This window comes from Berkeleyomyces rouxiae, assembly GCF_048999995.1.
Source record: "Berkeleyomyces rouxiae strain 22BRR77 chromosome Unknown BrBRR77_ptg000007l, whole genome shotgun sequence".
In the NCBI taxonomy this organism is placed as follows: domain Eukaryota; kingdom Fungi; phylum Ascomycota; class Sordariomycetes; order Microascales; family Ceratocystidaceae; genus Berkeleyomyces; species Berkeleyomyces rouxiae.
The window spans coordinates 914282-939505 of record NW_027396497.1 but is presented as its reverse complement, the minus strand read 5'-3'; the positions used below and the strand labels follow the sequence as shown (position 1 = coordinate 939505).

The following is a 25224-nucleotide window of genomic DNA, read 5'->3' as shown; positions in this document are numbered from 1 at the left end:
GTTCAGAGGTAGGTGTCGATTTCAAACAAGATTGCCTGCTTTGTCCTTGTAAAATCTTACTTATTGGGGGTTAAGGTAAAAGGATAGGCCGATTGCGATGCCTGTAGCCAAATGACCATACTTGTATTGCGACCACAGGTGCGTGTGTAGGAGTAGGGCTGGTAGTTAATCTGTCCAAGAACGAGGAAGTACTGGCAGACCTGGCACACAAATATTTTGCACTTTTTTTTTCTGTTTCACCAAGACGCGGAAACGAAACGAAACATGGACAGCATTACGACTCCATTTCAGCAAAAAGAAAATACAATTGACAAAGCGCTCGTGGGAGCTAGGCTGAGTGGGAGGCAGGGAAGGAGGGAGGCGGGCTCTCTGGCTCAGCGAGATGATGTGATGTTGTGCTTGGAAAATAAATGAAGGATTATGACGTCTATTAATAGAAACATGAAACATGACCTGCACAAGGATCATGCATGCCGGCATGGAAGGAGCCTCGAGAGAGGGTGCAATAACTCAATTCTGTCCTGTATAAAAGTACACCAGGTTGGAGGCCGAGAAGAATTCTTTCGAGTCAAGAAGCTCTCCTTCTCAAATAGGCATAGCTGCCCAAAGGACGCCACTTTCTTTCTGGGGCTGTTGCCCTCAAAAGTAGCAACTTCCATGTGTGTCCCTAGCTGCTCCAATTGTCCGGGACTCCATGTCAAGTACATTCGTTACCTTTAACTACAAGCTATTAAACACGCCAACCCCCTTGTTGTCGGGGGGTTTATTGATTGCTCTCAGATGACACCATGGAACGCTCCAACTAGGACCGCTTATTCTGCGCTGTCCTTCCGTTTGCTGCTGGTTTCTTTGGCTTTCCGCGGCTGGAAATACACCTCGACGCCAAACAACACACACAGATAATACGCCCGTATACTGCCTTCTAGCGCATCGCGAGAGCCCTTCACCTGTAACTCAAACGCCCTACAAAGCCCTGCCACAGTCTCGCTTACCACCAGCTCTGCAAGATGCCGGCCAGGGCATGTACGTCCCGGCGCACCCCATGCCAGCGAATGTCTCTCGAGTGCTGCGATTCGCAGGCGGGTCTCAGCTAGGCTTTCTGTTGCGCAATAAGCGCTCACCTGGAGGCCTGAGGGAAGCGTCCATGTGGGCGTACGAGAATGCCCGGCATCGGCACATGGGCCCAGGGAGGACGTGTCAGGGCCAGAGCAGCAGCAGGCCACAGGGACTAGCCAGCGTTCGGGTCGGAAGGAGTGCGCGTCCGGGCCAACCAGATCCAGACTGCGGTGAAGCGCAGTCGGAGAGCAGCCAATCGTTGTGCCGGGGGGGAAGGTGTACTCCCCAAAGGAAAGCCCTTGGCGCCCAACAACACGGGACATGGACATGCTGATGACCGGGAAGAGGCGCTGAGATTCTTTGATGCAGGCCTGTAGATATGTGTAGCCTGTGGCTTTTTCTCTCGAGCCCTTTCTGTTGGTGTTGCCAGGGCCTGCTTCCTCCTCACCTGTCTGGGTTGTACTCTCTCCGGCTTGCTGCAGTTGCATTTCCTCGTACACCTTGTCTTGGACCCCGGGCTCTATGGCTATTAATGTAAGAGCTGCAGTAAGTGTAGCAGCAAGTGTCTCGTGACCCGCACCAAAATTAGTAACAGCCATGCGTCGCATGTACTCGTCAGTGAACTCGGGTCGATCCAGGTGAAGTTGGATAAGACTGTAGAGCAAGTCTCGCCTGGCATCGCCTTTAGGTTTAGGGGCTGACTCTGTAGGGACAAGGAGATTGATACGTCGCTTGACCTGCCGGTAAACGCCCTGGGGGGAGGAAGAGTTAGGCTATGGATAGCGGATAACAAAAGGGCTTTGCTCGTATCGGAGAACATACCGGGAAGAAGGGCCGGAACCCCTTTGGCGTTGGAAAGGTTATCCCCCAAAACAGACCCCACAGCCGTCCAACCGCTTTGGATACCTGTCCTGCCTTGGTTGCGAGGGGAAACAGGCCAAAGACACTTCGTCGACGCCATGTCAAGTATCCGTGTTCTCCAGTATGATGGTCTGAGCCGTCGCGAAGGAAGCCCGGGGACCACGACAGTACTGCTGCGCTCAGAGTCTCGATAGCAATAATGTGAGTCCATTCACGGAGGTCCATTGCCGGCGAGTCTCCGGGCTTTATTACGCTAGACTCGCCGTCTGATTCTTTTTCTAAACGCCCTTTGGCAGCACTTACCGGCCTTTGACTCTCTTGGGCTGACGTGATGCGCAACACAGCCCTTTCCACCACTTCACTAACGGATGGCTGGAACTTGGCCATGGCAGCAGCCGAGTACACGCCACCCAGCATGCGTCTCTGTCTGCGATACTTGACTCCGTCTCTCTCCGAAAGCAGATCCAGCGAGTCTCTCTCCGCGACTATCCGGCCAAACTTGTTCCGCTGAGGCGGCTGCAACGCACTAGCCAGATAAAACTCGGACTTGTTCAACGGTCCACCTCCGCCAGCCCCAGATGCAGATGTCAGCGAAGGCACCGGCGGAGGATTGGTGGCGTAGATGGCCCGCAGGCCTTCTGCTGAGCAGACCCATATCTCGTTTGGCCCAAGCCGCACGACCGGGCCGTACTGCTCGTGTATTTCCTTGGAGAGATGGAACATGCTGCCGTTTTTTGAGTGCAAGGCAAGCCAAATGTTCGAGATAGCAGCTAGGCGCGGACCAGGGACACCAGCAAGCGGATGGAAGTATAGCCTGTATATACATACCACTGCTATAAAGGTACAGGCCGATACGGTAGTGTATAGTGCGCCAAGTCCAATAACTTTCCATAAAAGTGCCAGATAGATTCCGGTTGCCCGGACGGCCGAAACCGCAGCGTGTACCATTTCACGCGAGAACATCAATACGAAAGCTTTATGTCTAATGCTATGCAGTATAGACTAGAGCATTGGATATAAATGACCGTGAAAAAAACGAACAATTGAAACTGATCTGATTGGCATCTGTATTCTTCGTCGTTGGTGCTGCAGTGAATAGAATTTCTTGTGAAACCTGAGACACAAATTTCAAGGGTTAGAGGCTGATTGTAATCATGACCGAGACCTAGATAGGGTTAACGTCTGACATCCTTCAAAGGGCTGAATAGTTTTAGTTGCCAATAGCTCAAGATTCACCAGCCGGGAAAGTAAAGAAAGTTTTTTCTTCGTCAGAAAAGATAAATATATTGCGAGTGTATCAAGCCAACATAAACAAAAAAAACAGGGAAGTCTGGGGTTTTTGTATAGAAATGTACATAGAAAACAAAAAGGACAGATGAGAGGGGGACAGGCTGTATAGTGAAAAAGTATAGCAACCGGGTCGTTGAGATGATACCGCCAATCATTGCAACACAGAGTCATATCATGGAGTTGGGAGGCGACCAAGCAAGAAACACAAAAAAACAAGAGCCAAAAAAAGAAAAAAAAACAAGAGAAAAGAAAGAGAAAACAAGCGCTGGAACTCCGAGTATCACCGAGTGCCTCCATCGGCAAGAAAACAAAAACAATGAAACCAGAAGTGCATAAGGGGGAAGGGGGGACAAAACAAGAGGGCATATGTATACGGAGATATGACTTATGGAGGTTTTGCAGGTGTTATAACAAAAAGAAACAATGACTGTAGTAGTAGATGGAGCAGCCCCCTAGCAAAGCGTGGTTGCAGAGGCAAGGTGAGTAGGGTATCCAAAGGAAGTGTCCGGACACAGAGTCTTGAAGCCGACTTTGCGCCTGAGTGTACTTTTTTGGTATCAAGAAACAATCACAAAAGACAACAAAATCTCAATGATGCCCCAGGTGCAGGCAAATCGTGCCTTTTTGTGCCAGCTGCAGCTGACGGCCCCAGATAGACGTGCGAGATGGTCTACCGAGACGGTGGTGCAGGAGATGACTGACGGGATGATGATTGAGAGACGTCACGGTCAGTTTCAGGCGCGGATGTGAACTCGGTGAACTCGGATGTAGCGGGGTTTTCGTGGAGTTGCGATGATGCTACGCTGTTGCTAGACGAAGCGGCAGTGAGCACCATGGTAGGCCGCGGGAGGTTTGTTGTACTAATGATGGACGCGGCGGTAGACTCTGAGGCCTCATGGATCGGCTCGACTGTAGATCGTGCCGGATCGCGACGAGGGTGTTGAGAGACAGCGTCATGGTAGCTTGGGATTGGCGGAGCATACCGAGTCGAAGCATTCGAGGCAGCACGGTCACGGCCGACGACCTGTATTAGTGGTGCGTTTTCACTGTCTACACTGCTGCGTCTGCTGCGGATGGGGGAGGCAGCAGGACTAGTGTAATCAGGAGGCGGGTTGAGGGCATCCTGGAGGCCAAGGCCGATAGGATCTTCGGCATTTTGGCTTTCGGATGGCTGGTGGTGTGAGCTCTCGCCAGTCTCTTCGGCAGGAGCAAGCTGGGCAAGAGAAATGTCGGTTGGGCTGCGCTGAGGTCCGGGGCTAGTGGGCGGCAGAATCCTGGAGTATGTTCCACTGCGAGACCGAGCATGTTGGGGGTGCAAAACATTTGTCAAGGCGGTAACTCTATATGACGAGAGAGAGTTGGAGTGACCACGACGCGGGTATTGCGGGCCGCTAAATCCATCCTTGCCGGACTCGAGAAGAATACTTCCAGCCTCAGAGCCGTAAGGCGGAGGAGGAGCCAAGCTACCAGTAACGGGAGCAAGACCCCATTTCTTGACGTTGGCCTCGATGAAGACATAGCCAGACTGGCCGAGGTTGACATGGACGGTGCATGGGCCATTGGCGCCAATAACAGGGAAAAAGTTGGGGCTCTTGAGGCCGTGGGCTACGTCGTCGAGTCTTTTGCCATTCCGGGTGAAGAAGATGGTGCCAGTTCGGGGCCGATATCCGACTCCGATGACATCGCCTTGCACGAATTGAGGGCCGTACGGAGTTGCGTTGAAGGGCTGGTTGTAGCGGCGTGTTCCCGAAGAGAGATAAGCGACCGAGGTTTTGTGGAAGCCTGTTGAGCAGTCAATAGCGTTAGCGAAAGAGGCCATTATTACACGATGGCACCGTATGCATGTAAGATGGAGGCAAGGGCCTTTGGAGAGGCGAATCACAGACCACTAGAAGCTGCATGCGCGATTGGTAGACTGCAAAGGAGACAATTATGCATAGGGCACCAAGGCATAGTGACTAGGCTTACCGGGCAGACGGAATAAGGGGTATGGCTTTGTGGCCATGCCTATACTGATGAGGGTATTCTCGGGCTTTTCAAAGATCTTGGCCTCCCAGTAGTAAACCTCGTTTTGCTTGGGAACGGGCAGATTGGTGGCCACGGTGCACTCGCAGTCAAAGAACTCGATTTCAGTGCGCTGCTCGACAAAGCAGTTGGCGATTTCCAACTCGGGTTCAAACTCCCAGGCTGAAACGCCCTTTTCTTGGATGGCCAGGTATTGCGAGAGCGAGATTTCGGAATCGATGGATTCGGGCGGGTTTGCAGCAACAAAGGCTAGGCAGAGATAGTCAGTATATGATGGTTGGGTGACGGGCCGGATGAACAGCAAATAACTTACCTTTGGCGCGCAGATATTCGGTGCGCTGAATCTCGTCCATGTCTTCCAGAGCCTCCTCCTCGGCACGCGCAAAAGCCTGCTCATCGTCGAATTCACCTGGACGGCCGAGGAAGTCCATCCAGCCACGGCCAGTCTCGACTGCGGACATTCGCAGATAGTACAAAGCCATTAATGCCACGCCGATGACAATGGCGGAGACAAAGGAGGACAGCAGTCCCACGAGGATGATGCTCATGACATCGTTATCAGGCTCGGACCCCATGATGGGCAACGAGGACAAAGGGTCTAGAGCACTGGAAAGACGTGCGCGCGATTATCGTCAAGATGGTGTGATTGCAGGTGTTTCTTGATTGGAATTTCTGCTGTTGCGGGAGCCAATCTCTATTGGCGCAAGTTTTTGTCGAGAATAAAATGCTAGACAGGCGCGGCACTTTGGGCCTATCGTGAGATGGAGAGCTGGGTGCAAGCCAGCAGAAACAGTGGCAACAGAGAAGCCGCCGAAAGACAAGATCGGAAGCGTGGATCAAACACACACAGGAATGAGGCCGATTCTAGTCGGCCGAAGCGTCCTCGGCGTCGGAAGAGAAGTCGCTGGGCGAGCTTTTTCTGCAGAGACTGATTGCCGGGTATCGCAGCTTCATTCGAGTTGGTGGTGGTGGGCAGAAGAAAAAGAAAGCAAAGGGCCCAACAGCGCGATGATGACGATGATGAAGCGGAGAAACGGAGGAGAGAGTCAGTCGACTGATTGGATAGCCAAGAGAGAAAGACAAGATAATTGAAGATGGGGAAAAAAAGATAATAAACCGCAAAAAACCGTGAGATGATAAAAAGCACCGCAGAGATGGCACAAGGTGGACGCTGTTATCGGGATGCCAAAGAAAACGAAGAAAAAAAAGTGAAGATGAAAATATCGATGCCGACCACGTTCGTTTGCAGCAGCAAAACGGAGTCGCTTGCGTCAGGAAAAATCGCGTAACAATCGATGCTTTGCGTCGACGGACTTTAGCTCAGAGCGTTTCCGTTTTCAAGGGCGGGCAATGTTTCATAGGCGGCTTTGACCGCGAGAGAAGGAAAAGAAAAAAGAAAAATCTCCCCAGGCAGTGAGTTAGCAAGGAGAAAGAAGTAAAAGATGCTTGATAGCCAAAATATCGCCAGAGTTCATTCAGTCCATGGAGCGAATTGAATTCCAAGGCTTCAGCATCATGGCAACATCTATTAGTTTCGTTATAGTGCGGAGAGGCTCCCTTTATTACGTATCGTATCGGATCTGCCACAAGCCCACAGAGCTGCCCTCTTGGCTTCAGTCTCAGTGCCTGGTCCCCTGTGGCTCTACCATTTACAGGGCATGCATAGCTCGTGGAAAGTCGAAGCAGGAGGAGGGGAACCCCATCACTTTAGCCCAAAGCTGCCTGATTGCACTGCCCAAAGCTCCACACCTCTTCCTGCCATGTCGCGGCTGTTAAGCCAGTGCGCGATCTGCACCGCGCGCACTAACAGAACAACAAGCTCTTGGGGCTGCAGACTGCGACAGATGTGTGCATCTGCACCTGCACCTTTTGCTGCTTTGCCTCAGGCACCCTGTTGGAGATTCCCTCTCTCTCCCCTATCGCCTCACATCTACCCCAAACCCTATTCGCCTTTTGCATGATTGGCTCCGATCAGCCCAACTCCCCAGCTTCAGTCTCAAGTCGCTCGCTCATCTAACGGTACCTGCATTCTGTTCTGATTCCTGGCCTCTTGTTCATCGTCTCTGGCCTTCTCCTTTACTCGTCGCCCCTAGACTCGGGCGGTTTTAGACCCTCACCAGGTTGAATCCTTTTGGCCTGCTTCGGCGCATAATTCATTCCATTGTGTCCGCGCAATTGGGACCTTGTTTCACTAGTTGACTATCGGCAGAGGCGGAAGGAGGGCCATTGATACCCTAACCCTAGTAAGAAGCATGATCTGATTTCAATGTCAAATCGAGAGGGCTGTTCATTAAAAGTCTACAATACATTCTGCAAATACATACATACATGACGTAACAAACACAATCAACAAGTGAACTTGTCAAACAAACATTTCCACCGCAAAGAAAGAACCTAAAACAGAAAAAAGAAGTCCCAAGGAAACGGTATTCCATCCTTGTTGCGCTCCATGACCAAATCGCCGTCTCTCATGGCCCCGCAACTCAATCCACATCGTCATGATCCGACTGCTGGCCACGCCTGTACCCGCGGCTCTTTCTCCTCTCCTCCCGCGCTGCGCGCTCCTCTTGTGTACGGGGGCGTGACTGTGACGTGCGGCGGCGGCTTCCCTCGTCGCGCGACTCTCTGCGGCGGCGAGATGGCTCGCGCGTCGGCGGCTTTGTTGTCTCTTGTTGCCGCGAGGCTCGCGTCGACGCACGCAGCTCGGGAATAGGGTGGTAGTAGCTCTTGGTGCCCGTCGACGAGTCGGTCTGCGCAGTTGTGCCGCTGATTGTGCTAGAAGCGGGAACGCTGCTGCTGATTTCGCTTGGCGGCACCCACGGGGATGGCGCGGGGGTGGTCGTGTGGCTTTCTTCGCTGATGCTGCTGACTTGGGACATTTCTGGACGCGAGCGGCGCTTGGACTTGGAGCGCGGCGCGCCGGATCGCTGGTACGTGTAGCTGCGGCGGAGGCCCTCGGAGGCAGTAGATGTGGTGGTTTCACTGGTCGAGCTGGCGGTGGCGGTGCTGGCGCTGACATCACTGGCGCCTCCTCGAAGAGCAGCAGCACGGTTCTGGCGATGCATGGCGCGGGATTCAGCCTTGAGTTCCTCTTCTTCTCTGCGTCTGTTGCGGTCCGCGACCGAGTAGACTTTCCGGATTCCAGGGGCCTTTTTCTTCTGTGGCGAGTTGGTGGGCGTGGGTTGTTGGTTGTCGAGCAAGCTAGCGGAAACAGCACTTTCAGTTGGGATTGTCGAGCCTTCCCACTCGGAGCCCTCGGCCTGTCTGTTCATGCCACCGACACGTGCCGGTCTCTCAGATCGGTATTCGCGCAGGTGGGAAAAAGCCTCTTGTTCAGCCTGTTGCTCCATGAGGACACTATCTTCACCGGCATGCATAGCACGCTCCTTGGCAGCCTTTTTCTCGCGCTTGCGTTTCTCGATCTTGCGCTTGCGTTCATCTCGGGCCACCAGGTCACTAGCACCGGCTGTAATGCCAGAGACAGTAGAGCCTGAGAGGCCGGTGCCCTCGGTCATCTCGGTGCGATTGTCGCCATCGTAGTCGTGGTAGATACTGCCACCGCCCAGCTTAGTGGTCTTGGTGGCGTTGGAAAGGACAGTTCCATTGGGGCCTTTACGGCGGAGGACTGTCGAGACATAGTCGTCCCAGTCGTTTTCGTGGTAGGTGAAGCCTCCGTTCTTAGCCCAGAAGAAAAACCAGATACCACCAATGACAAGACCTGCCGCTAGAAACCCGAAGAAGATAAACATGGCAATTTGGTTGATGTTCTTCGGATTTATCGAGCCCGATTCGGGGTTGTAGTTTTCAAGATTCGGGTCATCTTCTCGGCGGTGTAGCTCGCGGCTGGCTATGAGTGGACCGAAGGGGTTGAGTTCTTCGGCGGTGAGGAGCGAGCGCGTAACTCGCGATGAAATGGTGTTGGACCACAGGTTGCGGGCCCTGTGACCTATTGATTCCAGCGTTAAAGACATTGTCGATAAGGCTGCACCGGGCTGCAGCACACCAACTGGAATGTCGCAAGCGGGAGCGGTGAAGGGCGACTAAGAGCGAGGAAGAAGGAATGGACTCGGCGTAGAACAACAAACTGCAAGCTGGACGGTCTGGTCTGGACAGGGCTGGCGGTAGATTTCCAAGACACGTGAATGAAGCTTGAAGGTGAGAAAGGAGAAGGCAGTAGATAGATGCAGATGGTGGACATGAGACTTTAGAGAAGAAAAAGAAGTATAGAGAGCTCACAGCCGTCTCCCGGGCAACTGCTTTGCATGTCATGGCGGTCCTGGTTGATGGTGAAGAAGAATAGGGCCGAAAGTATCTGCACACCCAATCTGATGTGGCCGTTGTGCCCCCACGACACTGGCTCCAGGTGCAGGTAACCGCCGGTTTCAAAGTCGAGGCGCATCCATGGCACAAAGGCTGGAAGTCAGTCAAAAGAAGTCCTTTACTGGCTCTATTGAAAGCCGTACCAGCCAATGTCCTAGTTTTGCTCAGCTCTTGTGCGTCCAGAGTGTGCAGGTAGGTGCAGCTGGCCTGCCACGCCGACTTGTGACTTTTAAATCTTGTCCGCTCGCAAAGTCATGGGCCAAAAGTAAACAATGAGCCTCGTCTCCATGACAACTGACAGCCCCACCACATAAGCTCAGGTCCAACCGAAAGAGACCTCCAGCCAATCGTGGAAGCCGTGGCGCCCCACACTCAACATCAGGATGTAAGTTGCCGTTTGTTTCATGTGCAACCCGGAGATTCATGCACGTGATGGCGGCAGAGGGCGAATGGCGCCATGTGAAATGGGAGCTAGATACAGAGAGAAGATAGAGGGTCTTGATGGATTGAATAGCCACACAGTCGGCTCTTGAAGAAATGTAAGAATGAACAGGTGTAATGTATGTATATGAAGCGGTAGAGACGTAAAAAACTATGAAGATACCAGAAGCGAAAATCCAGATACATTATATGGTTTATACATGACGAAAAGTAGGCCTGGGACCTTGGGAACGAATGCAAACATGAAGTAAAACAAGATCAAATAGAAAACAGTGCAATGAAAAAAACATGAGCCCCGTCGCTATATTCTGCAGCCGACCTTTGCAGTACAGCATATGCGAGGGTGAAGCAAGGCCGCGGGGCCTAAAGCTTTAGAGTAGACGATCTGCCAAGCTTTGGCAGCACATGAAGAAGTCTTTGAGAACCCAAATGAGCAAAGCAATAAAAGATACAAAACCAAAATGTTGGAAATATGAAAAGAAGAAAAGAAAAAGAGACCGTCGTCCAGCCAAGCCAAGTCCAAAACTTGGCAAGCAGAGGGCGGTTTTGCCGAACATTTTCTTTCAAAAGAAAACGCTCTGAAAAGCCCTTGATCGGGGGTATGGGACCGGTCCCAGAGATAGCTCATGCTGGTGTAGGGCTCGAAAGCGCTAAATGAAACACCAACGATACACATTTGTCAGTAGCTAACAATGCAGACGGAAAATAAGCTACCGTGGTGTCTCTTTTTTTTTTCGAAAGAAAAAGGAGCGACGAGCCAACTGCTTGTGCTTGGGACTGATTTTATGAAAATAAATTCCACTGGGGATAGTTGGTTGTCACACGCCCGAAGCACCAAGAGCGCCTAGAAGGAAGCAGGCGGCATACAAGGACGTATAGATCTGGTGCGACCTTGGGACAACCAGAAAAAGAAACCCCATGAAGAGGAAAAGAAACACGATCAGGAAAAATGAAAAGATCAAATAAACAAAAGAAGCAACAAGAAAGATCCAAGAAAAAATGTCGTGCCCTCATAACCTCGTCAAGATACAAAACAAGACTCATCAATCACATCATTTCGCCAACTGTCTTCCTATCAGTGGCGTGAATAGCTATAAACAGGCGCTTCGTAGCGGCGGTCATAGGACCCATAACCAAATGAATTGGCTTGGCTGTTAGCGCGGTTGCGCTGAGGTATGCGCTCACCACGTGCCATGCGTTCCTCCGAATAGTATGGAACCGAATCAAGAGCTGGGGGTTCGACATCGTTGCGGATAGATAGCGGTCTGGCAGAGGACAAGGTTAGCTCGGTGCCGTCACGGCATTGGATGTCGCGGCCGGAAATGTTGACAATGGCGTCGCCGCCGCGGATCTTGATAGTAACATCCTCTTCATTTGAAGATCGCGTAGTCTGTGTGATGACTGAAGGCTGTAACCATTCGCTCTCGTCGCCACGACTACCTCCGCTCCGGGTAGAGTATGTACTACTGCTAGGATTCGCATGGCTGACCTTTTTAAGCGCATCACTCGTCAAAGCAAGGGTATTCATGCTGTTGGTAAGGTTGGTGTACGCATGCTCATAGCCATCATTGAAGCTGCTGCTCAGAGGCTCTTGTGCATGGTAAGAGGAGAGGCGGCGTGTACGTTGGGATGGTGGCGCACGGTTGGTATAGCCGACTGATCCTTGGCGAGGGCGGGAACTCCCGGCAGGAGCATAGTCATCTTGGTCATGCGAGGTGGAGCGATAGTAGCCTGGATCGTCGATATCATCTTCTTCGCATACTGAAGAGCGGTTGCGAAGATGTGAGCGTTCTCCGTGAGGCGGGCGCGGGTACGCTCCTGATACCGGCCGGGCAGACTTGGGGCGCATGGGGGGAGGCATTTTGCGCTTGTCATCTTCGATTAAACGCCTGCGGTCACTATCGCCGTCTCGTTTGCGCATGGACGGGCGACGAGTAGACAGCTGCCCACTATGAGGAGCTTCGTCGAGGTAGTCATCATAGTTGCGTGAGTCTCGGCGGACTGCTTGGGCCGACATTGGGCGTGGGGGAGCAAACTGCTGGCCTAGACGCTGGTTTGGAGCGTCCATGAAGTTCGGATTGGAGACAGGAGGCGGCTGAGGGAAGTTGTAGTTGTTCATGGGTTGAGGGGGGTATTTGTTGAAGTTTCCCGGGCCGCCGGCCATTGAAAGCATCGGCTGCATCATCTGCGGGGTTCCAGCGTGCATGGACATAGGAACACCCATCATATGGGGGTGGTGGTGCATTAGGCCTGGACCCATGTTCATGTTGGGAGGCGGCGGGAACATGTTGTTCTGGGGGTGTGGGTGAGGCGCCGGCATCATTTGATTTGGGTGATGGTGATAGAAGTTTGCGTTGGCCTGAGGAGGGACTTGGTATCCGTGGGGTAGAGCAGGAGGGTTAAAGGGAGTCCGGTTGTTGTGAGATCGAGTGCGGGTGAGCTGTTGGTCGTGTCCAGGTTGTTCCTCTTGGTGGCTGGTGCTATTCCGGTGCTCCTTGGACGGGCGGTGCATGGAAGATCTTCTGGCAACTCTCTCACGCTTCCGCTCTTTGTTTTCACGGGAGTGGTTGCGTTCACGCTCGTAGGAATGCTCGCGGGATACGGCCCGGTCTTTTTTCGCAGCTCGAGACTCTCGGCGGTCACGGCGAGTACTTCTGGACGGGGGTTCGTGCTCATCGTCGCTGAGTGGTGGAGAAGCCTTTGACTTTCGGACTTCTTTGGGAGGACTCCGTGGAGTAGCGGCAGTAACACGAGTTCCAGGCATAACGGCTTCGGAGTCGTCTTCCACCTCTTCAAAATAGGCGGGTTGCATTCGTTTTGACATTTTGGAAAGTAGAGCTGAGGGACGGGGGGGAGGGCGAAATATAAAGCAACAGGGCTTCAAGGGACCTGGCAAGAAAAAAAATTGAGACTATACAGCTGCTAGCAAGGTTACCAGCCGTAGACAAGGCGAAGTTTGGTTCGAGTCGGTGGGTAGAAGGGAGCAGATTGACAGAAGAAAAAAAATAAGGAGCAAAAAAGGAACTTGAAAAAGAGCCAAGCGGTGAAGAGGGGGGTCAAGTCAGAAGTATCAGCGTGAAAAACGGGCTAAAGCCAGGCATAAAATACAAAGAGAACAAGGAGGGGCCTGGATCTTCCTGGCTGCCCTTTGTTTTTGGTGGTGGAAGGAGAATGGAGCACAGTTTTCAAGGGTTCTTTGGTCCAAGTTTGTCCTAGTGGCAGGCGAGGGAAAAAAACGGCAAGGGACTTGGCTGGAGGTGGGGGTGACCTAGAGCGCAGGAGCCAAGTGATATGTACAGAAGAGGCCCAATGACAATGGCGGCGTGGTGTATGCTATTACCAGCGGCAGCAGCGGGTTCGAAGGAGGGCGGCTGTCAAGACAGCTAGCTAGTTTTGTGGCGGAGGGGAGGGGAGAAGAGAGGGTTGAAGAAAGGCGGCTACTATTGAGCGTCGCTGGTTGGATGTCGGAGTAGGAAGAGCCAAGGCAACATGAAGGAAAGCAAAGACACTCAATCAACAGGGACGGCGGCTGATTATCAGTGCGTACTTGTAGAATGTTCTGATGGGGCGGCGGCAGGGATTGTAGACTCTGGCGCTGAATGGAGCAGCAGGCCGGTGCAGCTGGCTGTTGACGGTGGCAGTATTCAAGGCGAGAGCAGGGCGAAGGGCAAGGCAGGCCAGCAGGGCCAAATTTAGGACGGACAGGGCGTTTTATTGGCGATTGGACGGGCAGAACGGAGAGGGCTGCTTTTGAACAGGCGCAGCCTTGAAAGCAGTAGCAGTGGTGGGTTGGGGAGAGAAGAGTTGGATTTGGATTTGAGCGATGGCGAAGGCGATGAGATTGGCGGCGATCGATGGCGTTGTTAAAGAAGAGGTGCAAGAAAAGATTTCAGAGCAAGGAGGAAAGCAAAGTGGGGGTAGAGACGGTTTTGTATGCCGATGCGTTTGCGTCAGAAGCGAAGGCAAGAGCGACAGGATTGGCCTGGATTGGCTTGGAGTTTGGGAATGGAAGGAAGGATGATTGTGCACCCAACTGCTTTTTGCACTTGCTTCAGTTGAGTTGAGCAGACAGCAAGCACACCCACAGAGAAGAGTAGCTGCCCCGTCGTGGGGTTGACGGCCATCCAAGGGGAGTGGGACGGGGGTGTGAGACCAGCAACTGTGTGGAGATGTGCATATTTGTAGTGTATTGTAAGTAACTATGTATAACTAACTACATTCAAACATGTACTACTATCTGCGTACATGAGTACATCTGTACGTCTATGCATGGTCGCAAGTCTGGATAGCCATAACTACTTGTGTATGTATGTACATTGTACGTACAGCCAGATGCAGGGTTACTGTCTTTGGGTTTCAGGCCCGTATAGCCATTCATGTACTCATCTGCCTGTGCCAGCAGACCTCACTTGCTGGAGTAAGTAGCCTGCAGAAGCTAAAAGATGAAGATAGATCAAAACACCCGTGGTGGTTCTGTTGACGAATGCACCGGCCCAAACAATCGAAGGGGAGGGGTGTGTTTGGCCGGCTGCACCTCACCCACGGGGAGCATTGGAAGCATGGGACAAAGACAAAGTCGAAGGTCTTGGCGGGATGAGACAGCAAAGAATCGCAACCAGGTCTTGAGGGCAGGCTAGGACATGTCTACAGGGGAGGGATCAAGCCCTTGGATATTGCCAGTCAGCCAGGTACATAGGTAGTCGTGTGATTGAACATGACAATGGACACCATGGACAAGCGAAAACCCACCGGCCGCCATTCTCTTCACACATGGACATACATACTCACGTCTCCGACTGGGACCATGGCTTGGAGATGGCTCTGGCTAAATCTCGATCCACGTCTTAGAAGCCGGCCAGCCCTTCTGTCTCAGTGCTGCGCAGTAGTATCTAGCCCTATAAATACATAATAGCAGAGCAGAGTCTTGTAGATAGACGGCGGACAGGATACAAAGAAAAGGACAAGGGAAGCCGTTGCTTCAATTCATGCTCGGGTAGGCCGACCAAACTGAAGCATCTGTGTTTGTAAATCCGCCAAACCCTGGGACTTGTCCTACTTGTAACTAGAAGAAACAGAAACCCGCCATGTCCGCTTGGTCTGGCTGGGCAAAAAATGCAAGTTTATCTGGACGACGCCATGAAAACAGCCCGGCTACGCCTCGTCGTGGCCCATCACGTCATCAATCTGAGAGGGGCAGGACTTTCTAAGCAACCCCATCTAGTAAGTTGGGCTTGATGAGACAACATACCACAGTCCTCTTTTCCCACGCTATGTCTCTTGAAGGACCTTTCAGAAAAAAAAAGCCAATGAAATGACGCCTCCAGACAAGGATAAACTTTTTCTCCTCTCTCCACCACCTCCCTTCCATCCGCTAGCCATACCCGGAGAGAAGAGACAGGTGATGGAATGGCTTGGGGATCAGGATGGTGAGAGTTTATCTCATGTCAAATTGCTTTAGAGCCTATCATTCTGTCCAAACTGAGGCCCCCCGGCCTCCACCTTTTGGAGAGCAGAATAGAGTATACTGCAGGAGATGTAGTTGAGAATGGGAGAGGGCCATTGGCTAGCAAATTCCCAATGAGCAGGTGAGGGTGGATCAAGATAATCTGCCTACCTGCCGCTAGCTAACTATCCAAGTCAAGCGTCAGTCTAAGACTAGGCTTGCGGGTGTTCCTTGACTTGTGCATGGATAGCGCCCGCAAGAAGGCTCGCTGTGTGATATGCACAAGCTTCGGTTTGCAACATAATCTGTAGGCTAAAACTGGACGGCACAATGAAATGTAATGCCGTGCTAGTGCTGACTAGAGGCGGGTGTGGCGTGGCCAACTAACTAGCCAAGGAAGCCGATTTGGTAGTTGGTTATAGTTATTCAGACCTGCCTCGAGTTGCTTAGTTATCCTCTTCTCATACAAGGCTTCCACATGGCAAAGTTAGCTATACATGTGTGCATACGTAGTCGGTTGCATGTTTTGTATTACAAGTGTGTAGATGAAGCGCGGCCCTACAAATTCCGGCACTCTGAAACGGCCTCCCAATATCTTTGGCATTGTGCTACTTGACTAGTGAATATGCTTTCTGGTTAAGTCGACGACAACATTGGTGGATTTGCCGCTTGAGAGCAGAAAATATGTAAAGATCGCGGCGTGTGTAGAGTGCGCCTGTCGGCCTGCTTTCTGTGATGCGTCAAGATGAAAAATCCAAATCGAAAGAGATCAGAATTGAAGTCCAGCCAAATTAGTCACACCACTGGCGATTTCAGTCGCACCGCAGTCCCGTCTGCCTCTCATTTTTATATAGTCGCAGCAATATAGTTACTGGGACCATCCTCTCTAGGAAGGTCTCTCCTCCACTCCCCCCTCACCCTTGCCGTGGTAGCTGAGCGGTTATCAGTTGGGCCGGGCTCAACTTTGGGCCACTGTTTCCTTCTTTTGCCTCTCCAGACTGTGGCTAACTGAATGGCACTAGCCAGTGCCGGGGTCTCTATCGTCTGAGCGGACGAGCAGATGGCTGAGAAGGCTGTTTATCCGCCGTATGCAGCGACGCCCATCACTCTCCGTGTAAATGTATTCCCGATCCACAGTGAATACATCTCATCTGCATACAAATGTCAAAACCAAGGAGTGTGCACCTAGTTTCCCAGTTTGCGACGAGCTGAGACTGTTAGTTACCTCACTACATGTTTTCCCACTCCAAGACTTCACGAGATCCATACACCCCGAATCCTGCGAGGGAATGGAATGGAACCAAACTACAGCCAACTAGTTAGTAGCAGGGAGAACTGACAAGATTCCAGAAGGGCACACCCAGAGGTAGTTCGTCGTCTTGAAGCCGTCAAAACAACCAAGCTTCCATACGCCACACCTTCCAGCAGCTGACTTATGGTCTTCAAAACCTTTCTTCGTGGTGGTTCCGGCCTTATTAAGACCTGCCCCTCCCGAGTACATACAGATAGACAATGTGTCTGTGCATTTCTGCCCAACGAAGACTTCTTGCCTGGTCTCTGCAAGTTGGGCAGCAATGTAGCACAAGCGTGAAAGGCAGGATATTCACGCAAACAAACTCTGGCTGAAAGTATCCTGCGGCCAAACCCGGATTTCACGTTGGAATCTTTCTCGGCAACAAAGACTGGCGACAATGAGGGTTTCCCTGTTTCTTTTTTCCTTTGCGTCCATCCCATTTCTGGAATCTGTTTCATGTCGGGAGGCTTCATGATTGAGTGGTACGGCGTGCTGGAGCAGCCTATCCAATGAAATCACAGCCAGCACGATGTTAGATATGCACAATCCTACTTCACGCCTCTCGGTGGAGGTCTCTGTATAAGACTCCCTTTTCCTTGGTATGGGATCCTTCTCTGGCCCGTGTGCTATGGAGGAGACTTTCTACAGAATCAATACCATAGTGACTGTCTTTATACAGCTAGTTATCTTTGTCCTAAATACCCCCTCCCTTCCCCTTCTGACTGTGACTTTCCTTTGCCCACAGTACTACTAGTCTCTAGGACATGCCGCCACCAGCTGGCTGCATGGTTTGTGACCACTGCGTGCACGATGTGATTGGCCAGGACTGGCTGGAAATGCATAAACACCACTCCTTGCTAATCTGATCCGCTCGCCGGCCCGTCATGATCCCACACCATAATAGCTCTATAGTTACTGCTTCTAGATCTCCAAGTCACCAGAAAAGAACACGGTCTAGGTATAGGCTACTTGTATACATGTGCACCAACTCTTCATGGTCTGATTAACCATTTGCCTTTACTCGCCTGACGGGCAAGGGCGATTCGCTCTGAAGCAAAGCCACACACATCAAGCCGCCAGCTTACCCGAACACACAATACAATAACTACGCCCCGCCTCATCCAATGCAAGGTGGCTGATCCATACTTGACTACAGCACAACCCCTCCTCCCTGTCAAATGCATAGAAATAGTCCATGGCCACTCTGAATGGCTGTGATGTGATGCTCATAGAAGCACTCATGGTGTCACTACGAGAAAAAACTTGCATCCGCTTTGCAGCAGATCAACTTCGGGAGCCCGTTCTTGTCCCCCAGTATAACAGACCAGGGAATTACATACATGGTCATGGCCCATCCCCATGCGACCGATGAGCCCCCGGGGCAAATCTTCACAGAACACGCATTGTCCACCTTTTCACTTATCCTCACATGATTGAGAACAATGGCCTCCGCGGGGGCGAGGGCTTGCGTTTCTGTCTGCTTTGTTTTCCGGCGCCACCTATTGTTCGTTTCTTCCGCCTCACATTAAATCGCCAAGGAGAAGCAGACACAGCTTTCGCTCTCAGTCGTCCTATTATTGGAGGTGCTCGGAAATCAGCCTTGCTTTTCGTTTTCGACCTTGTTTGGCTACGCTGTGTAGGCAAATGTATTTGCATACTTGTGTATAAAGATAGCACAGTACGTGGTTATGTAGTTGCATACATAGCGAGTTACATAACTCCATACATACATCCGAAGCCTGTACCCCTGACAAGGCTTGTCTCCGGATTTTGGCTCCCTGCGGGCTTGTTCCTCGCGTAGTTTTAAGATTATTCTTCGTGAAAAAAAAAGTCAAGCAAGGTTCTTCGATGCAAGTGATAGGGTTAACCACATATACCTTCAACTCCATTGCTATTTTGGCTCTGTTAGATCAGCCCTCTATCCATAAACCGAGCCCCCCGCTCGCATCGTTCAAAACAAGGCACAGGAAGTATCATAAGAACGTGATCGGTGTCAGAACACTGAGTGGGTGGCGTAGATTGCCGCACAAGGTCCCTGAAGCCCCCTGTAGAGTATGCGCCCTCGAAGAAAGACGAGGCGTTCCCTAGATATCAGTCAGTCATTGCGTCTCACCGCCTTATTCAATATCATGAGCGCCTTGGGTTACATGTCACATGTGCTAGATCGGCCCCGCATTGTGCAAGAAAGTATCGCCTGGATACCCGTATGAAAGCATTGCCAGGACCATTCAGGCCAAGGCCACGTCAAAGTCCATTCAAATCTTGAGGCTTACTTTTCTACTTCCTCGTCGGGTGTAATGGGGATATGGACTCCGGTCATGATCCAAATCCTGGTCTCAAGTGTCATGGGGTCTCCAAAAGAAAAGCGTATGCAGCATGTATCCACGTATTGATGGGGTGGGAAGCTACATCCCGCCTAATCAAGTCCTTATCAGTGGTCTTCCTCGACTTCCAAGCGGAAGCTGCAGACGAGGTAGGGCTGGTAGTATTGCCATGTCAAGTTTGCCAATGGCTGCTTTTCAAGGAATAATCCGAGCTTTGTTTACACCCTTTGGACCCTCTGCTCATGTGATTTGAGTTTTGTAGACTAGAATGCTAACGTAAGCTGCCGCCGGTAATCGTGATACAGAATCCTGTCCAGACTTTGTATACACTGCAGGCTTTGCCACAGCGAGCGGAGGATTCTCGACACTTGACTGAAGAGTCACTGCTTGTGGACCTAGAAACTGCTACATTTATGAGGCCACAATGGTAGACACGAGTTCTATTTCCAGCCCAAACTAGAGAGTCACACCGCCTTTGAGAGTCTTACCAAGCAATGGAAAGCCGCCTGCTGGACGTACTTGCATCGCCTAGAAGTCTAGAGTTAAAGATGGTCAACTATCAGATCTTGGGCTAACTGATGTGGTGTAACTAACAAGTGTGTAATACTAGGGTTTGGATGCCTCACTGGACTCTAACCCTGGACAATGCACCACCTCGCAGTTGAACCAGACATGCTTGTCTTTGTTTTCTTTTTTGTTTTGGTTTGAATGCATTTGCTCACCTCACACACTTTGGAGAAGCACCCCCACGGCAGCTCCTGGAAGCATCACCTTGCAACTTCATCTCCATTCTCCCCTTTCGGTCTCGTGCAGCATAGAGTCCTGTCTTTCTTTTCCCCTGGAGATTCAATGATCTGTATATAGACCGGTAATTGGTACCAGCTATAGTTAACCAGCCAATGCTACTTCAAGGATCTGAGGCATCATCCAAAACAGAACGAGGGTGGTGAAAATAGACCAGCAGAATGCCCTCACCGCCTTTTGTTCAAATCAGATTCGTTCGTTATGCTTGGTAGAGACTTGCCGCCATGTTTTTGCAAAGATACCCAGCCACTCACTTGCGTTTTTGATGCAAAGTACATGCTACGTGTATGTGAGTACTTTCATTTCCGCAAGATTCTTTGTAACTATTTGGACTTATGAATGCTTGTGTGTTCATGCGTGTGCTTAGGCACCGTCCTTCTCGTATAGTTAGTTATAGATGATGCTAACATGTTCGAGCGTACAGGTGGCCCAATATTCGACTTGTTTATGGCAGTTCTCGTCCGAGTCTAGAGCTTGCTTTAACTAACTAGAACGTATACTATTGCTGATGTCTTGAATGTTGCCGGATTCGCAGATGCTGAATGGGCATATGTTTCTGGCTAAAATACTATTGTCTTGCAGTGACCGTCGACTTGCCTACTGTCTAGACATGTATAGAAAGCGCCATAGGTCTGTTGATGTGCAGCAAGTGTTCTGCTTATGCGGGGGTGAGGTGATTACTACAAGGGAAATTGAGGCCGTCTGACAGGCTGTACGATGAAGCTGTGATCGGCATTATCTACGACTGCATACAAGGAGCTCTTGTTCGGGACGGCGCCATTTGATTTTGTTCTTTGTTGGTATTAACTACCTCAAATGATAAAAGAAACATACAGTCTGGAGTAGACGAGGAGAGGATAAAACGAGGAGTGTGTGCCAATATTCATCGCCGGGCTACAAGTACTGCATATCCAATTCTCCCGCCATGGCTCACAGGTAGCTCGCTTGAGCCCCGGGATGTCTGTCAAGGACGTGGGGGACGAATGTCTCTCTGATATTTATGTAATACTTCCGGGATAGGACCCCCGGTTATTATATGTAAAGTTTGTGACCATCTGCCTGTTCTTTGTGAAGATTCATGGGTGAAAAGCCCGCAGGTAGTATCTGTATGTCTACAAAGTCTTGATACTGGGATATGCAGCCAGAGCCAGAGAAGTATACTTTGCCTCGCCTAAGCCAGAAGTACCACCACCCTTTTCTTTTGGTGTTGACGTGTTGCCAACAGCTCCATATCCGAGCTTGACCATGCATTAGATCCAATTCCTCCACGGCAAGCGAAAGGACGGCGGTGTCCACGTACACATCCCCGAGGACACGGAGTGGACCATGAAACCACTCAAGATTTCATGCAAAACACATGCATGCTGGCAGTACGTCTTGTCACGGCTTCAAACCGGTCGCTTGTAATGCAGAAATTATGTGCTCCTTCTGCCAGGTCTCACATGTGTGCGTGATGCGTACATCGGCCTAGTCCTATGGCCGGTGCGCAGGTCAGCTTGTGGTTCAAGATGAGGCCGGATGCTCTTTGAAAGTAGACTTGGGGCCAGTTGTGCCATGGGAAAAAGATAGATCAGGATAGTTGATGAGGCGTGCCCGGGCTTTTCGGGATTATGGAGGCTACATTCTGACATTGGTAGGCCAATCATAGTCGATTCAGGAGGGTCTAGACCATCCGTAGTGGTGAGATATCGTTTTATGAATCGGCATCATACAGTACCGTTGGCTCAAGCTATGAGTTGGACTGAGTTGGCACAGGCAGTGCATGCACGATAGCTAGAAGGAGAGGTTAAGTATACTGAGCATGTCATCAGCGGGTCGTCAGCCGGCAAGTTTCAGTCGAGTCAAGAGGTTGGGGTGGGTGGGAAAGGTGTATACGATTCTAGGATATGACGGGGAGGTTTGGGGAAAAATAAGCACATGTGTAAACTTTATGTCGGGTATCAGAATAAGAGGTTTACTACTACTGAACCACGAACTTTGCCATGAAGATTGTGTGGCTGTTGTGGTCAGGTAGGGTTCCATCGTTACACAAGACCTGTTGAATCTAGATCTTGTATGAAGTAGTTAACAGTAAAAAGCATTTTTTTGAGAATAGGTTGAGAGGATATTAGGAATATGGCCAGAGAATGTTAGATGTGACTCCTTGCTTATTAATTACATGATAGAACCTGGGGCATTAGAGGCTTAAAAGGCCTATGACTTGGAGAGCGACGGGTTGTTGATAGTCACGGGGGCACTTTTCCCCTCAGCATGCAGTATGGAACTCGGCGATTCTCCAATGTTAAGAAGTGATAAGACTATGTATTTTGTACTCCAATGTTTGGAAACTGTATTGTAAGTTCTGAGAATAGTTGGAAAAGTGCTTATCCTAATATTCTAGTAGGATCACATGCTCTGGTGTCTTGGACGCCCATTTCCACGCACGTAAGCCCTCCATTATCAGCTGCATCATTGTTCAAAGTTGAAATAGCAAAGAAATCAAAAGCACTTAAAGCTAGTTTTACTACTTTAAAATGTATGTAACTATCTAACTAGATACTGGTTCAAGGACTTACGAATGTTGAATTTGGGGCTCATTCACACCAATTGAGGCTGTGCCTGAGGTATATCTAGGCTTTGAACTCAGCGACCTTTTTACGTTACACGTTTATTTTTCAAGCAGTGTCTTGTGAGGTAGCACTGAATCAGTTCTACGGTTGTTTTCTACCTTACGTTGCAACTTAAGCCACCCCGAGAAATCTAGGTTGTAGATTATCAGCCCAAGGCAAACATTATACCCCCTCAAGGCCATGACAGTACCGACGCATAGACTAAACTCACAGACTGTGCCTGAAAGCCTGGCAGATGAAAATCCCCTATTGTTTAGCGGCAGTATGCATGGCGTTGAATACCTGTCGTGCCACACCGGCGTCACGTCCCAAGACCACCATGTCGGGTGATGTCATTGAGCTCTGCCCACCACCCATGACTTGCATATGAATGTAGCGTAGTACTAGCCCTACACAAACTTGGCTGTACATACATGATTGGGCACCTCAGGCCACTTGCGGTTTGCTTACTTGCACATGAAAAAAAAAAAAAAAAAAAAACGGCTCGCAAGTAAGCAAGAGACAATGATACACAGTCAGGTTGACTGACTGACTCATGTGCCACCTGCAGATGTTGGTTGGTGAGGTTGGGCTCAGCGGAAGACGCAAATAATAACCACATCAGGTCACGGCTGGTTTCAGATGCCACTCATGTGGCAGGCTGGAAAGCAAAAAGAAGCGTGCTTGAAGGATTCCATACGTCTTCTTTATATGGCAGACAACGGAAAGCAAAGAAATCTTATCATTGATCTGTATTGGGCTGTGCTCTCATGTGGCTTTGGCAGCTGAGTACACATTCCAGTCCAGACTGGGAATTCTGTTGCTAGGGATAGTCAGATTAGGGTAGCAATGTAGCTGGAATGGAATGGAGATTCCCATTAATCCCTTTGGGGCTTATGAACAGACGTCAATGAGCAAATGTCCTTGGTTTGGTTCATGTTTCTCGGGTTCTTAAAATAGTGACGTCATTGAACATGAAGTTCCACTTCAAGTGGCATCCAGAACCCTTGGTGGAGGGGCGGGGGCAAACCTTAACCCTTATTTGAAACAATGACATTTATCTCATCGATGACGAGATCTTGGAGTTGGAGTGACAGCTATTGGCATGTGTGTTTGTTTGATAGAATATTTCTACCAGTAGCACAAGGTGCATTCAGTTTGTTCAGTGGAATTTCTTCCATTCTTCCATTGTGTGCATAGTTCCACGTGAACCAGGGCAAGCTAACTTGAGGCCGGGAAAGGAGGGACAGAGAGCAAGCGAGCGGGACGTCTTGGGTAGTAGTGCCACACTGTTACAATGGAAAAGTCTGACAATCACGGGACTATAGTCACGGTTGCTCCAGGTGAAAATCGGCAGAGACCGGTTTTGGGTTGCACTTGTGCATACTACGGGCAAGACTGTGTGGAGACGGGGAGGCCAGAAAATGGCTCTTGAAACATGGATAGCGAGTGAACGGCTAAAGGTGAAGAGCAAGATCGGCGGTAGGGACGAGGGTGGATGGAGAGGGGACAAGAGGAAAATGCAGAGGAATCATAGCATAAAATGGGATAAATGGGGGGGGGGGGGGGCTTTTGGCTACTAGGAGGGACAACACCAAGTGAGATTGAATGTACAAGGACTAGCAGTTATGGGCTCACCAACATCCGATATCGCACACTCCAGGCGGCCGGCAGTAAAAACAAGAGACGAAAAAGAAGGTAAAATAAAATAAACAGGTGCTACACACGGGCTGGCCCAACACTTTGCATTATGATGATGGTTCTTTGAAGTTCGTGTGATGGGCTGGGTGCGGAGAATTGAGGGAGAGTGTCAAGCGAGAGCCGAAGTAGGTTAGAGTGTTGAAAAAAAATCAGATCCAACGAGAAACAAACAAGAACAGCGAGCCCGAGGAATGGCGGGCAGACCAGAGGTGAAGATAGCATCTTTGTGTGCTTGTGGCGGTGGGAGCATGGTGGCAGCTGGCTTTGCCACAAGGGACTTTTCCTTTTGCAGGGTTCAAGAAGGCTTGACAGGGTCTCATGTGGCTAGCCGGGTGACGTTGGCCCGAGCATTACTGCAAGTGTATATTACAAGCGGGCTGACGAGACGTCCGGCCGGCCTGAGAGGAGGGAGAGATGGGTGGGCGGAAGCGTGGATGCAAGAGTTGGTTGTCAGGCTTTTGTCAGGCTAACAAGCAAGTGACAACGGCGGAGGCAAGCTAAGGCACAAGGGAGTCTGTCTGGCTGTCAGCTTGCAGGCAAACCAGCCTGTCAGCGGCATGCATAGAGCATAGAGCATAGATCACGGAGCATGGAGCATGAAGCAGACTAATGTGGTTGGTAGAATATTCGTTGGGACTTGGCCATGTGTGGTAGCATTACGACTGGCACTAAGCCGGTTGGTAGTGCGAGGTCAGGCTCTCAAGGGATATCGTGAGATTAGCGAGCTGGCTGTACGCTGCGACGCTTCGTAAGGGCGGCCTTGGCCATGGAATCTTTCGGAACGAACCAAGAGGTTCGGGAGCATCAGCGGAGCTGGTTAAGGAGGGCATGGATGGCCAGACTACAGGGGGCTCTTACAGGGCTTTAGGTGGTGGGTTTAGCGCCCTGGCACCGAGTGCTCCACTGTAAAAGGTTATCAATAGTGGATGGGCGCTTGGCTGGCGCCCCTGTACGAAGAAGACAGGGAAGTAGAGAGTCAAGTGGCTAACTATAACTAGTGAACGACTGTTCTGACACCAGATTAGCCTCCCTTTTCGAACTTTCGGGGGGCACTTGAGGATTTTGCTCATTGTTTCG

General features: G+C 50.7%; 4 protein-coding genes across 4 annotated transcripts; all 4 read right to left on the bottom strand.

The window, feature by feature from the left end:
* Positions 1-812: 812 nt before the first annotated feature.
* Positions 813-2640, bottom strand: BROUX77_006016 (uncharacterized protein; the record flags this gene model as incomplete). The annotated part of the gene is made up of 2 exons (XM_073750955.1): positions 813-1808; positions 1879-2640. 2 exons carry the CDS (start codon positions 2638-2640, stop codon positions 813-815), a joined length of 1758 nt encoding a protein of 585 aa, XP_073603886.1.
* Positions 2641-3877: 1237 nt separating this feature from the next.
* Positions 3878-5807, bottom strand: BROUX77_006015 (uncharacterized protein; the record flags this gene model as incomplete). Its single annotated transcript, XM_073750953.1, has 3 exons — positions 3878-4989; positions 5176-5481; positions 5546-5807. 3 exons carry the CDS (start codon positions 5805-5807, stop codon positions 3878-3880), a joined length of 1680 nt encoding a protein of 559 aa, XP_073603885.1.
* A 1908-nt stretch (positions 5808-7715) lies between these two features.
* BROUX77_006014 (uncharacterized protein) lies at positions 7716-9203 on the bottom strand (the record flags this gene model as incomplete). The annotated part of the gene is made up of 1 exon (XM_073750952.1): positions 7716-9203. The coding sequence occupies one exon, from the start codon at positions 9201-9203 to the stop codon at positions 7716-7718; it is 1488 nt and encodes a 495-aa protein (XP_073603884.1).
* A 1865-nt stretch (positions 9204-11068) lies between these two features.
* On the bottom strand, positions 11069-12817 carry BROUX77_006013 (uncharacterized protein; the record flags this gene model as incomplete). The annotated part of the gene is made up of 1 exon (XM_073750951.1): positions 11069-12817. One exon carries the CDS (start codon positions 12815-12817, stop codon positions 11069-11071), a length of 1749 nt encoding a protein of 582 aa, XP_073603883.1.
* Positions 12818-25224: the final 12407 nt, after the last annotated feature.